At 42.8% G+C, this 12,309-nt stretch overlaps 2 protein-coding genes across 6 annotated transcripts in view; both read right to left on the reverse strand.

Moving 5' to 3' along the window:
- Positions 1 to 12,309, reverse strand: part of LOC110494603 (E3 ubiquitin-protein ligase PDZRN3-B) — a 562,549-nt gene that overhangs the window by 310,353 nt on the left and 239,887 nt on the right. The window lies entirely within an intron of this gene.
- LOC110494605 (contactin-3) overlaps positions 1 to 12,309 on the reverse strand; it is an 83,829-nt gene that overhangs the window by 10,737 nt on the left and 60,783 nt on the right. For 3 of the 4 annotated variants that reach the window (XR_016488048.1, XM_021569821.3, XM_021569820.3), the window contains exons 13-16: positions 11,937 to 12,112; positions 3,343 to 3,460; positions 1,970 to 2,128; positions 1,728 to 1,877 (exon numbers count right to left, since the gene is read on the reverse strand). Coding sequence is in view for 3 of the 4 variants with exons in the window: in XM_021569821.3 (XP_021425496.2) it covers positions 1,728 to 1,877; positions 1,970 to 2,128; positions 3,343 to 3,460; positions 11,937 to 12,112 (603 nt within the window). In the remaining variant the exon portion in view is untranslated. Of the gene's footprint in view, positions 1 to 825; positions 1,366 to 1,727; positions 1,878 to 1,969; positions 2,129 to 3,342; positions 3,461 to 11,936; positions 12,113 to 12,309 lie in introns of those variants that run through there. The other variant, XM_090206181.1, reaches the window with a different exon arrangement.

Consider the following 12,309-nt stretch of genomic DNA (forward strand, 5'->3'; position numbering starts at 1 on the left):
TGCAACAATGTTCAACAAGCTAAGCTCAATTACCAATCGACCTCTTTCTCTTTTCAAACACTAATTGCGAAATGTGTCACAATGGAAGCAAACTTGGCAGAGAGAAGTAGAGGTAGAGGTGGAGGTGGAGGTAGAGGTGGAGGAAGACCAAGAACAAGGAGAGTAATCTCTGATGAAATTCGGGCAACTATGGTGGACCATGTGGAGAGGCTGACCTTGAGAGAGGCTGGGCAGAGAGTGCAGCCCAATCTGAGCCACTTCACCGTAGCATCAATCATCCGGACATTCCAAAATGAGAATAGTTATGTACTGCAGACATTGGACCTATCTTTGACTTTTACTATTTGACAGTAGTACCACATAAAGCCCAGTAAAGACTGTACATTCCAATACAGACTGTAAGGGGAAACAAAGCACATGTTTGGCGTATTAATGTATGTATGAAATTGAGAGCTATACTACTTTGTAACATGTTTATGTTGTGTACTGAACTACTGTAGTGTTTACTGTACTGCATGCTATTTTGTTTTTGTAGAACTGAAAGACGACTATTTACAGACGAATAGGAGGCTGCCATTGTGCAAATGGTAGTTAAAAATTATGCCATAAGACTGCAGGAAATCTAGCAACAGATTATTGAAAACCCTACCATCTTCTACAACAACAGAGTGAGCTTATCTACCATAGCCCGCATCCTTCAGAAACACCATCTCCGTAGGAAGCAAATCAACAGAAACCCATTCGAAAGGAATTCCCAAAGAGTAAAGGATAAATGGTACGAATATGTGCAAGTAAATAATGTAGTAGTATTACACTCTTGAAACATTAGAGACTCACTGATGTTGACAGTGAACTTTACTATACAGCAATTACAGTATTTACTGTCATATCAGAGAACAATGGAGTTGGATGCAAGTCCCATGCCCCCTGAACTCATATTCATAGATGAGTCTGGATTACACCTGCATTGCTTGCTGTTTGGGGTTTTAGGCTGGGTTTCTGTACAGCACTTTGAGATATCAGCTGATGTACGAAGGGCTAAATAAATAAATTTGATTTGATTTGATTAAATTTAGCAAAGAAGAGGAGGAGAGGAAGGAACATCCATGGTCTACGCGCCATCATTGAGGTACTGTACCTGGCCAGCGCGGGGAAAATGTCGCCATATGTTCAGCTATGAGCCACAATGGGGTCCTCCACAGAACACTGCCTATCTCCTTAATTTCCTGAACACCTTACATGACAATCTTTTTCAGCTAGAGCAGAGAGGGCCAGGTGATCCTGAGCGGCAAATGTATGTTCTTGTTTGGGACAACGTGCGTTTTCCATCTGGCAGCTCAGGTCCGCAAATGCTTCCATGAGTACCTGAGATGTAGTATCAGCAAACGTGTGTCAACAATTGGGAAAAATGTATTTTATTTTACACCCAAGAAACTTCTCCCTTGATATTATCGACCCGACATGTTTTGGACTATATTGTCCAACTCAAATGCCAAATGTCACAAAGAATAAAACACTTTTTTTAGATTTAGCTGTTCAGTTTAATATTCAGAAATATTCAGCCTTTCATATAAGATGTCAGGGGTCTGTGTATACTGTATCTACAGTATTTATGTGTATGTTAGTGTGTGTTAGTGTGTGTGTGTATGTGGGTTACTGTGTGTATGTGTTTCTTAGTGTGTGTGTCTGCGTATGTATTTTAGAAAGACTAGAGGAGAAACACTCACTGGTATCCTCTGTCCTGGTCTTGGCTGAGGCTGGACTGGGCTCTCCCATGCCCACACTGTTGCGGGCCACCACCCTGAACTCATACTCCACCCAGGCGTTCAGGCCCACCACAGTGGCTGTCAGTGTGTTGCCATTGATCACCTCAGGAACTGGAAGTGGAAAGTAGACCATTATTATCATGCTGGATAAACTTAGTTATGGTGTGCTTTGTTATGTACTGTATGGTAGATGTATAAACTACCTGTGTCCACAGCCTGCCAGCCCACAGTGAAGGGGGTCCGGGCCTGGATGATGTAGCCGGTGATAGGGCTGCCGTTGTCCCTGCCGGGGCTCCAAGAGAGCTGGGCCGTGCTATCTGTGATCTCCTCCACTGCTACTGTGTCCGGGGGCCCGGGGGGACCTGACTCAATCAGACAATTAGCAAAGTGAGCCTCCACACCGCACCACCATTCCCACCACCACCATAAACACCACGCCCCCATTACCAACTCATCATCCTCTTGCCTTTACAGCTGGTCCAATGCCATCACACTCCCTCTTATTAAGCTCTGTGTCCTTTATCTGGCTTCACAGGGACATTTAATGCAGACATGGGATATGTGAGGCTGAGAAGTGATTAAGAGCATGGGATCACTAACGCCAGACAGGAACATGGGAGGGGACAATTTGTGAAACATATGCGTGTGTTAGAAAGATGGACAGTGAGAGGAAGTGATAGAGAGCGAGAGACCGCTACACTAAGAGGCAAAGAATGACAGACAGTGTTCATGGATATCTACTCCAAAGATGGTTGCATGCCATGATGTTGTTGTTTGCTCCACTGTTCCATTATTCAGATGTTTCTATGGTATTTTGTCGGTATGTAAATGAGCCAATTAAAGTTCTCTGTAATAAACAATGGCTTTCCAAAACACCTGGGACTGCTATTACAGGGTGTTATGGGTGTGCATACCAATGTAAATCACTACAGATAAGCTACAATAATGAGAGATGATGCACTACTCCAAACACATATCAACTACCACTGTGGAAGCTGCGTTCACAAAATGTACCAGTGCCAGAGTGTGTGCCTTTTTCAAATTCAGAGATGTCAAATATTGTCTTTCCATTATTTCAAAAATATGTCATAAAAATGTTGTTTTCATTAAACAAATACAACATGCCATGTCATGAAATGTAAAAAAAAATATGTAAGATATTTATAGATATTATATACATGTACATTTGTCTGCACAGTTCTTTTTTTTGTATATGAATACAGCATCATATTTGTCATAAAGGTAGCTTGACAGCAAGTTTAATTAACCATTATTCTTCATATAGGCCTATAAAATTAAGTATGCCTTCTAGATTCCAATTTCAGCTCCAATTTATTGCATGAATCAATTTTAATTCTGTCCAAGTTCTTACAAGATTTTTCATTGCAAGCTCTAAGGTCAAGTATTCACAGCCGACACTATATTGTATTTCAACATTCAGACTTTTCTAAAGAACTTAAAATGTCATCACTTCGGAGATTTTAGTCACTGTACAAATGTGAATCTCATAGCCAGAGTGAACTGAACATGAATTCCATAAAGGAACCCTTACAACCTTTACAGTCGGTTCTCTTACCTTTCACAACCAAGATGGCCGAAGCGGACAAGCTCTCTACGTCGGTGTCGATAACACAGACATATTTCCCCCCGTGATTCAGCTGGATGTTACGAATCATCAGATCTCCTGAAATGCTCTACAAGGGATAACAAAAACACAATAACAAGAATATCTGGTGTAAGATCAAGAAATCTAAAGGAAATACACTCTGAACTGTTTCATCATTCTCTCTGAGCAATTGCATGTGTGATCCTACTGTAGGTTGACTAATAAATATAATTATTACATCAGAACAATAGGGGGTGGCGCCCATACCTTATTTTTCTTTCTAAGTGTGCCTGTAGCTTTAACATTGAGGAAGCTCTGTGCACAGAGCTGCATGTGGTCCTCAGGCCACTGAGTCTTGTGACACACAGGAACCAACAAGAATGTCAGCTGTGTTCTAATCAAACAATCCTGTCGGCTACCCTTCAGGCACTGCATGTTCCCCTACTCAGCCTCGCAGAGGACCCACAAAACAAACAAACACATTTCGGCTAATTGGCAAGATGATCCTAATTATTCCATAATTACATAAACCAGATTAGATAAGAAATTAGTATGTCTCACAGACTAGGAGCTAATATTGTTCTATATAAAACTGTGTGCTCTTTGAGATCCTAAAACTGATAAACTGTTGAAAAACCCAAAGATGAGCAAGATGTGATGAAACAGCTTCTGTACATTTTCCCATCTACCATGGAGGTTTAGTATAGTTACATAAATTAATGTGAGCAATACAAGTAATAGTATTCATATTTTAAGTGAGTGATATGGATCATATTTACAGTGTCTTCAGAATGTATTCATAACTCTTGACTTATTCCACATTTTACTGTTACAGACTGAATAACATTTTTATTAAATATATATATTTTTATCCATCCACACATAATACCCCATAATGACAAAGTGAAAACATGTTTTTAGAAATGATAGCTAATTTATTGAAAAAATATCTAATTTACATAAGCATTCACACCCCTTTACTATGACACTTCAAATTCAGCTCAGGTACATCCAATATCCTTGAGATGTCACTACAACAACAAAAAATCCAAGATGACGTAGCAGTCAGGCGTCTTTGTCTTTGTCCTGTCGTGTCCCTTGTATATATATTTTTTTCGCATATCTTTAAAAAAAAAAACTTCTAAATGCTATCCTGCAACCTGCCTCACCCAATGCGGCGTGGATCTATTTTTTTCCTAAAGTATTTCTACTTACTTCAGATCAGGAATCCCTCAACTGAAGCTAGCCAGCTAACTACCTACCAGCTATCAGTCAGGAAACCATTGCTAGTGGTCATCAGCTAACCTTTAGCTCGGAAAGCTCTCGACAGTTTCGTACAACGTGACTCAAACCAGAGCATAACGGACCAATTTTTTTTCTCGCCATATCCCCGGATTCCTACCGCAAACTCTGAACATTTTCATCTGGATTTTCACAACTAGCTAACCGCAATCCCGGGTGACTACTCCTGGCCAGCGTCCCGGAGCAAGCAAAGGTTAGCTTGAAGCTAGATGGGCTAGGGCTCCTAGGCTACCACTGAAGACCACTCCTGGGCTACAATATCCGGACCCCTTCTACTGCTGGTTTGGGGCACGGAACCCCGCCGATCCTCTACGACTAGAATATCCTCTGCCCGAGGATTCCAACTGTCAGAATCGCCATGTCCCCAGCCAGCCCAACCACTCACTGGACCCATATGTTCACTTGGCTATGCATGCCTCTCTCTAATATCAATATGCTTCGTCCATTACTGTCCTGGTTAGTGATTACTGTCTTATTTCACTGTAGAGCCTCTAGCCCTGCTCAATATGCCTTAACCAACCATGTTGTTCCACCTCCTACATATTCGATGACATCACCTGGTTTAAATGTCTCTAGGGACAATATCGCTCTCACCAATGCCTAGGTTTACCTCCAATGTACTCACATCCTACTTTACCTTTGTCTGTACACTATGCCTTGAATCTATGCTATCGTTCCCAGAAACCTGCTTCTTTTACTCTCTGTTCTGAACCGGCTAGGCGGCCAGTTCGTATAGCCTTTTGCCGTACCCTTATCCTACTTCTCCTCTGTTCTTCACATGATGTAGAAGTTAATCCAGTGCCTTGCTCCACTCCCACTCCCAGGTGCTCTCATTTGTTGACTTCTGTAACCGTAATAGCCTTGGTTTCATGCATGTTACCATTAGAAGCTTGTTTTACTCTCTGCTTTAGCACACTCTGCCAACCCGGATGTCTTAGCCATGTCTGAATCCTGGCTTAGGAAAACCACCAAAAACCCTGAAATCTCCATTTCTAACTGTAACATTTTCCACCAAGATAGAACTCCCAAAGGGGGCGGTGTTGCAATCTACTGCAAAGATAGCCTGCAGAGTTCTGTCTTACTATCCAGGTCTGTACCCAAACAATTTGAGTTTCTACTTCTAAAAATTCACCTTTCCAGAAACAAGTCTCTTACTGTTGCCGCTTGCTATAGACCACCCTCTGCCCCCAGCTGTGCCCTTGACACCATATGTGAACTGATTGCCTGCCATCTATCTTCTGAGCTTGTGCTACTAGGTGACCTAAGCTGGGACATGCTTAACACCCCGGCCATCCTACAATCTAAGCTTGAAGCCCTCAATCTCACACAAATGATCAATGAACCTACCAGTTACAACCCCAAATCCGTAAACACGGGCACCCTCATAGATATCAACCAACTCCCCCTCCAAATACACCTCTGCTGTTTTCAATCAAGATCTCAGCGATCACTGCCTCATTGCCTCCCTAAAACACTTCTACGAGCAGGCCTTTCTAATCGACCTGGTTGGGGTATGCCTGGTTATTCTTTAAAAGTGCCTTTCTCACCATCTTAAATAAGCATGCCTCGTTCAAAAAATGTAGAACTAGGAATAGATATAGTCCTTGGTTCACTCCAGACCTGTCTGCCCTTGACCAGCACAAAAACTTCCTATGGCACTCTGCATTAGCACCTCCTCCCAGCTGCCCACTGCTCTGAGGCTAGAAAACACTTACCACCGATAAACCCACTATAATTGAGAATTTCAATAAGCATTTCTCTACGGCTGGCCATGCTTTCCACCTGGCTAGCAACCCACCAAAGCCCCCACCATTTCTCCTTCACCCAAATCCAGATAGCTGATATTCTAAAAGAGCTGAAAAATCTGGACCCCTACAAATCAGCCGGGCTAGACAATCTGGACCCTCTCTTTCTAAAATCATCAACCCCTATTACTAGCCTGTTCAACCTCTCTTTTGTATCGTCTGAGATTCCCAAAGATTGGAAAGCTGCTGCGGTCATCCTACTCTTCAAAGGGGGTGACACTCTAGACCCAAACTACAGACCTATAGCTATCCTACCATGTCTTTCTAAGGTCTTTGAAAGCCAAGTTAACAGATTACCGACCATTTCGAATCCCACCGCACCTTCTCCGCTATGCAATCTGGTTTCAGAGCTGGTCATGGGTGCACCTCAGCCACACTCAAGGTCCTAAGCGACATCATAACCGCCATTGAAAAGAGACATTACTGTGCAGCCCTATTCATCGACCTGGCCAAGGCTTTCGACTCTATCAATCACCACATTCTTATTGGCAGACTCAACACCCTTGGTTTCTCAAATGATTGCCTCGCCGGATTCACCAACTACTTCTCTGATAGAGTTCAGTGTGTCAAATCGGAGGGCCTGTTGTCCGGATCTCTGGCAGTCTCTATGGGGGTGCCACAGGGTTAAATTCTCAGGCCGACTCTCTTCTCTGTATACATCAATCATGTCGCTCTTGCTGTCTGTGAGTCTCTGATCCACCTCTACACAAACGACACCATTCAGTATACTTCTGGCCCCTCTTTGGACACTGTGTTAACTAACCTCCAGATGAGCTTCAATGCCATACAACTCTCCTTCCGTGGCCTCCAACTGCTCTTAAATGCAAGTAAAACAAAATGCATGCTACTCAATCGATCACTGCCCGCACCTGCCCGCCCGTCCATCATTACTACTCTGGACGGCTCTGACTTAGAATACGTGGACTACAAATACGTGGACTACAAATACCTAGGTGTCTGGCTAGACTGTAAACTCTCCTTCCAGACTCACATTAAGCATCTCCAATCCAAAATTAAATCTAGAATCGGCTTGCTACATCGCAACAAAGCATCCTTCAATCATGCTGCCAAATATACCCTCGTAAAACAGACCATCCTACCGTTCCGCGACTTTGGCGATGTCATCTATAAAATAGCCTCCAACACCCTACTCAACAAATTGGATGCAGTCTATCACAGTGCCATCCGTTTTGTCACCAAAGCCCCATACAATACCCACCACTGCGACCTGTATGCTCTCGTTGGTTGGCCCTCGCTTCATACTCGTCGCCAAACCCACTGGCTACAGGTCATCTACAAGTCTCTGCTAGGTAAAGCCCTGCCTTATCTCAGCTCACTGGTCACCATAGCAGCACCCACTCGTAGCACGCGTTCCAGCAGGTATATCTCACTGGTCACCCCCAAAGCCAATTCCTCCTTTGGTCGCCTTTCCTTCCAGTTCTCTGCTGCTAATGACTGGAATGAACTGCAAAAATCACTGAAGCTGGAGACTCACATCTCCCTCACTAGCTTTAAGCACCAACTGTCAGAGCACCTCACAGATGTCACGACTCCGACCGAAGGACACTCCCCTTCCCGTTCGGGTGGCGCTCGGCGGTCGTCGTTGCCGGCCTACTAGCTGCTACTGATTATTTCCTCCCCCTCCTTATGTGTTGATTGTGTGCACCTGTTTTGAGTTAGGTAGTAGGCTTTATTAGTCAGCCGGCCCGCAGGGTTCCTTGTGCGGGATTAATTATTGTGATCGTCTGTTTGGTGTGCTTATGTGCACGTCTATTGGGTTTTGTGTTTTCCCATTTTGTGGGTTTTCCCTGGACAGTTTAAGTCCCCCTGTTTGGGGCATTTGTTTGTTCAGTACGCCCTGTGTTTTTGTGAGGGTTGGCTTATGTTCAGCGTTTATCAGTGCATTAAAATAGCACTCCCCTGAACTCTCTGCTTCCTGCGCCTGACTCCTCACCTACTACACTCAGACCGTTACAACAGATCACTACACCTGTACATAGCCCATCTGTAAACAGCCCATCTATCTACCTCGTCCCCAAACTGTGTTTATTTATTTATCTTGCTCTTTTGCACCCCAGTATCGCTACTTGCACATTAATCTTCTGCACATCTACCATTCCAGTGTTTAATTGCTCTATTGTAATTACTTCGCCACCATGGCCTATTTATTGCCTTAACTCCCTTATCTTACCTCATTTGCACTCACTGTATATAGACTTTTGTTTTCTTTTTTCTACTGTATTATTGACTGTATGTTTTGTTTATTCCATGTGTAACTCTGTGTTGTTGTATGTGTCAAATAGCTATTCTTTATCTTGGCCAGGTCGCAGTTGCAAATGAGAACTTGTTCTCAACTAGCCTACCTGACTAAATAAAGGTGAAATAAGAAATAAAAATGAAAAACTTGTTCCAATTCAATTGTTTGGGCATGATTTAGAAAGATACACAACTATCTACACAAGGTCCCGTAGTTAACAGTTGAAGTCAGAGCCGAAGTCCAAGGAACTGTCCGTATATCTCTGAGATATAATTGCTATGAGGCACATATCTCTGGAAGGTTATAAAACCATTTCTAGAGTGTTGAAAGGTTCCAAGAGCATAGTGGTTTCCATCATTGGGAAATGGAAAAAATATGGAACTACCCAGACTCTGCTTAGAGCTGGCCGTCCGACCAAACTGAGCAACCGGCAAGAAGGACCACTGACATAAAATCTGAGTTCCTTTGCTGAAATAGGAGAACCTGCCAGAAGGACAACAGTCACTTCACCACTCTGGGCTTTATTGGAGAGTGGCCATACAGAGACCACTCCTGAGAAAAAGGCACATGAAAGACTATGAGAGCATAAGGCAAATGATTCAGTGGTCTGATGAGCCAAACATGTTACTCTTTGGCCTGTATGCAGCTCATCACCTGTCTAACACCATCCCAACCGTGAAGCATGGCAGTGGCAGCATCATACTATGGGATGCTTTTCAGCAACAGGGACTGGGAGACTGGTAGGGATAGAGGGAACAATGAAAGGAGTCAAATACAGGCAAATGCTTGAAGAGAACCTGCTTCAGAGTGCAAAAATGTAAGTTCCCAACAGGACAATGACCCCAAGCATACAGTCAAAGCAAGACTTACATGGCTTCAGAACAAGAATGTGAAAGTCCTTGAGTGGCCCATACAAAGCCCACACTTGAATCTCACTGAAAATTTGTGGAAAGACTTGAAGACATCTAACTTAACAGAGCTTGAGAAAATCTGCAAGGAAGAATGGGAGAAAATCCCCAAATCCATATGTGTAAAGCTGATACAGACATACACAAGACGACTCAAAGCTGTATTCACAGTCAAAGGTGCTTCTACAAAGTATTGACTCAGGGGTGTGAATAATTATGGAATGAGATATTTCTGTATTTCATTTTCAATACATTTGAAAAAATGTCTAAAAACATGTTTTCACTTTGTCATTATGGAGTATTGTGTGTAAACGGGTGAGAGAAAAAAAAGAGGTTCTACCTGGACCACTGTATCTGCAGTTAATTATTAGGCACATATCAAGGCTACCATCACTCTGGGGAGTTGGAACTCACATTCCAAAAATCCAGGGCCAATGTTCACTTGGTGAAGTGATCTGTTACACATACACAGCATGTCATCCTTCAGGACTTGGAGTGTGCTTGTGCAGAGATGATTCACCTGAGGGCTAGCCAGGTTAGACACACTCAAGTCACGCCAGATTTCATCAACTCACTGGGCAGTGACCACAACTTGGCTTGGCTGCAATTGGGTATGAACGCTAGAGGTCTTCATAGGTCCAAAAAGTTAGACCTGTTCCGAAATGGACCTGGGGCTTTCCCACCCGGACCCGATATGCATAAATATTTGTTTATATATAGAGAACCATTCTAAACGGACCTGGAGACACATACCTGAGACCCGTATCAGATCCGACCTAGACCCGGTTCTCGGGTATTTGGGTACAGGTGGATCCGTGAAGACCCTCTAATGAACAGCCTGAGGATCCTCACGTTTCAGAGTCAAAGACCAAGCGGAGCAGAGTGGCACTTATGTGAAGCTAAGGGATGGCATGGCACTCCTCTCCTCTGAGAGGTTAACATGCTTATGCCATGTCTACGTCTGACATACCAGCCAGCAGATGTCTGACCGGAGTACGAGGGGTTAAATCCCATGCTTTGGCAGGCAGGAAGCTATGAGGCAGATCTGGTTTAATTATGTTAATTCATTCATTAGAAGCTGTTGAGAGGAACTGGTAATCTCCTTGGGCATTGGGATATGGAATCTGTGAAAACTCTTTCTCATTATGTGTGTGTCCACATGTCAATGTCATTTGTAATTTCCACGCAGGAGTGAACTTAGCATGACCACAACATTGGAGGGGTTCAACTCCAATACCAACCTCAACTTTTATCCATTCATTAATTTTTTTTCCAACTACAGTATATCCATACAATGAACCTCGGGTGAGGAATGAATCCATAAAACAGTGAAAACATTTCCCTAAAACTATTTGGCAGAGACAAGTGCAGAACAAATTAATATCAAAACTGAACACATATTTTCAACAAAGAGTAGTCTCTTATCGTTAATTCAAGGAATGAGGAATTTTACAGGTGCCAAGGCTTGCCCTTGGTTAATGCCAGCCAACTCATTATAAAACTCTTTCGGGGCACAAGATTCATAAATAGGTATGCAAATTAAATTACAGCAAAGAGAGATGATAACAAAATGTTCTCCCTTGAGGTGGATGGATGAAAAGTAAAAATACTTTTAATTAATCAGGCTTATTCCACCATAGAAACATTTTATGGATTAGCATGATCTCCTATGAAATACTATGGCTTTTCACCTTTATATTGTCTTATTGATAACGTTGCAATTAGTATGAGCTGTCCAATAGACAGGGAGAGGAAATATGCATTGCAGATTCATTGAAAAAGAGAAACTATAGCTTGAAACAATGGAAATTAAATACAGCCTATTGAAGCAACACTTCAATGAGACTGCTGCTAAGATTTGATCCCAACACATCCTTCATTTGTACTCTTCTTGAATACACATTTAATAAAGTAGCCTACTGTGTGACAATAGGGCTTTCAGATGTTTTTAAGATGTAGCCAACCTATTATACAGAGATTATACAGTTTCCAAATAAGGCATATTGTTTTGTATAGTCTGCCACACTGTGTGAAAAAAATATCCCACACTCTTATAAACAAGGGTGCTATCTAGAACCTAAAAGGGTTCTTCGGCTTTCCTAGTAGGAGAACCCTTTGAAAAAGCCTTTTGGGTTCCATGTAGAACCATTTCTACAGAGGGTTCTACATGGATCACAAAATTGTTCTACCTGGAACCAAAAAGGGTTCTCCTATGGGGATAGCTGAATAACCCTTTTTTCTAAGAGTGTAGAATAGCCTCACAGCGGTGGTCCAATGCTGCTGATGACTTACCCCTCCTACTCTGTCGAAATGGTCGGCATCCCCGTGGAAGTCTATGAGCTGCCCGTTGAATTCCCAGGAGAAAGACACATCCAAGGCTGGATCGCTGGCTATCTGGCAGGGCAGCACGATACTCTCGCCAACAATGATCTCCATGTTAGCAGGCCTCTGGGTGATTCTGGTGGGCTCTGTCCAGGCAACGACAGTTTAGTATGCATCTTAATACTCTCTGGGTGGGATCCACTAAATTCAAACAACTCTAGTGTTTAAGATTATAATTATATCAAACTATTATTATGACAAGGATCACCATAGCTACATGTATCTAGCTTCTAGAACTTAACTTTCAAACTATTGTTGCCTAACTAACATTGAACCTTTTTGG

The sequence above is a fragment of the Oncorhynchus mykiss genome, chromosome 17 (genome assembly GCF_057628025.1).
Source record: "Oncorhynchus mykiss isolate SJ-2025 chromosome 17, ASM5762802v1, whole genome shotgun sequence".
NCBI classification, from domain to species: Eukaryota; Metazoa; Chordata; class Actinopteri; order Salmoniformes; family Salmonidae; genus Oncorhynchus; species Oncorhynchus mykiss.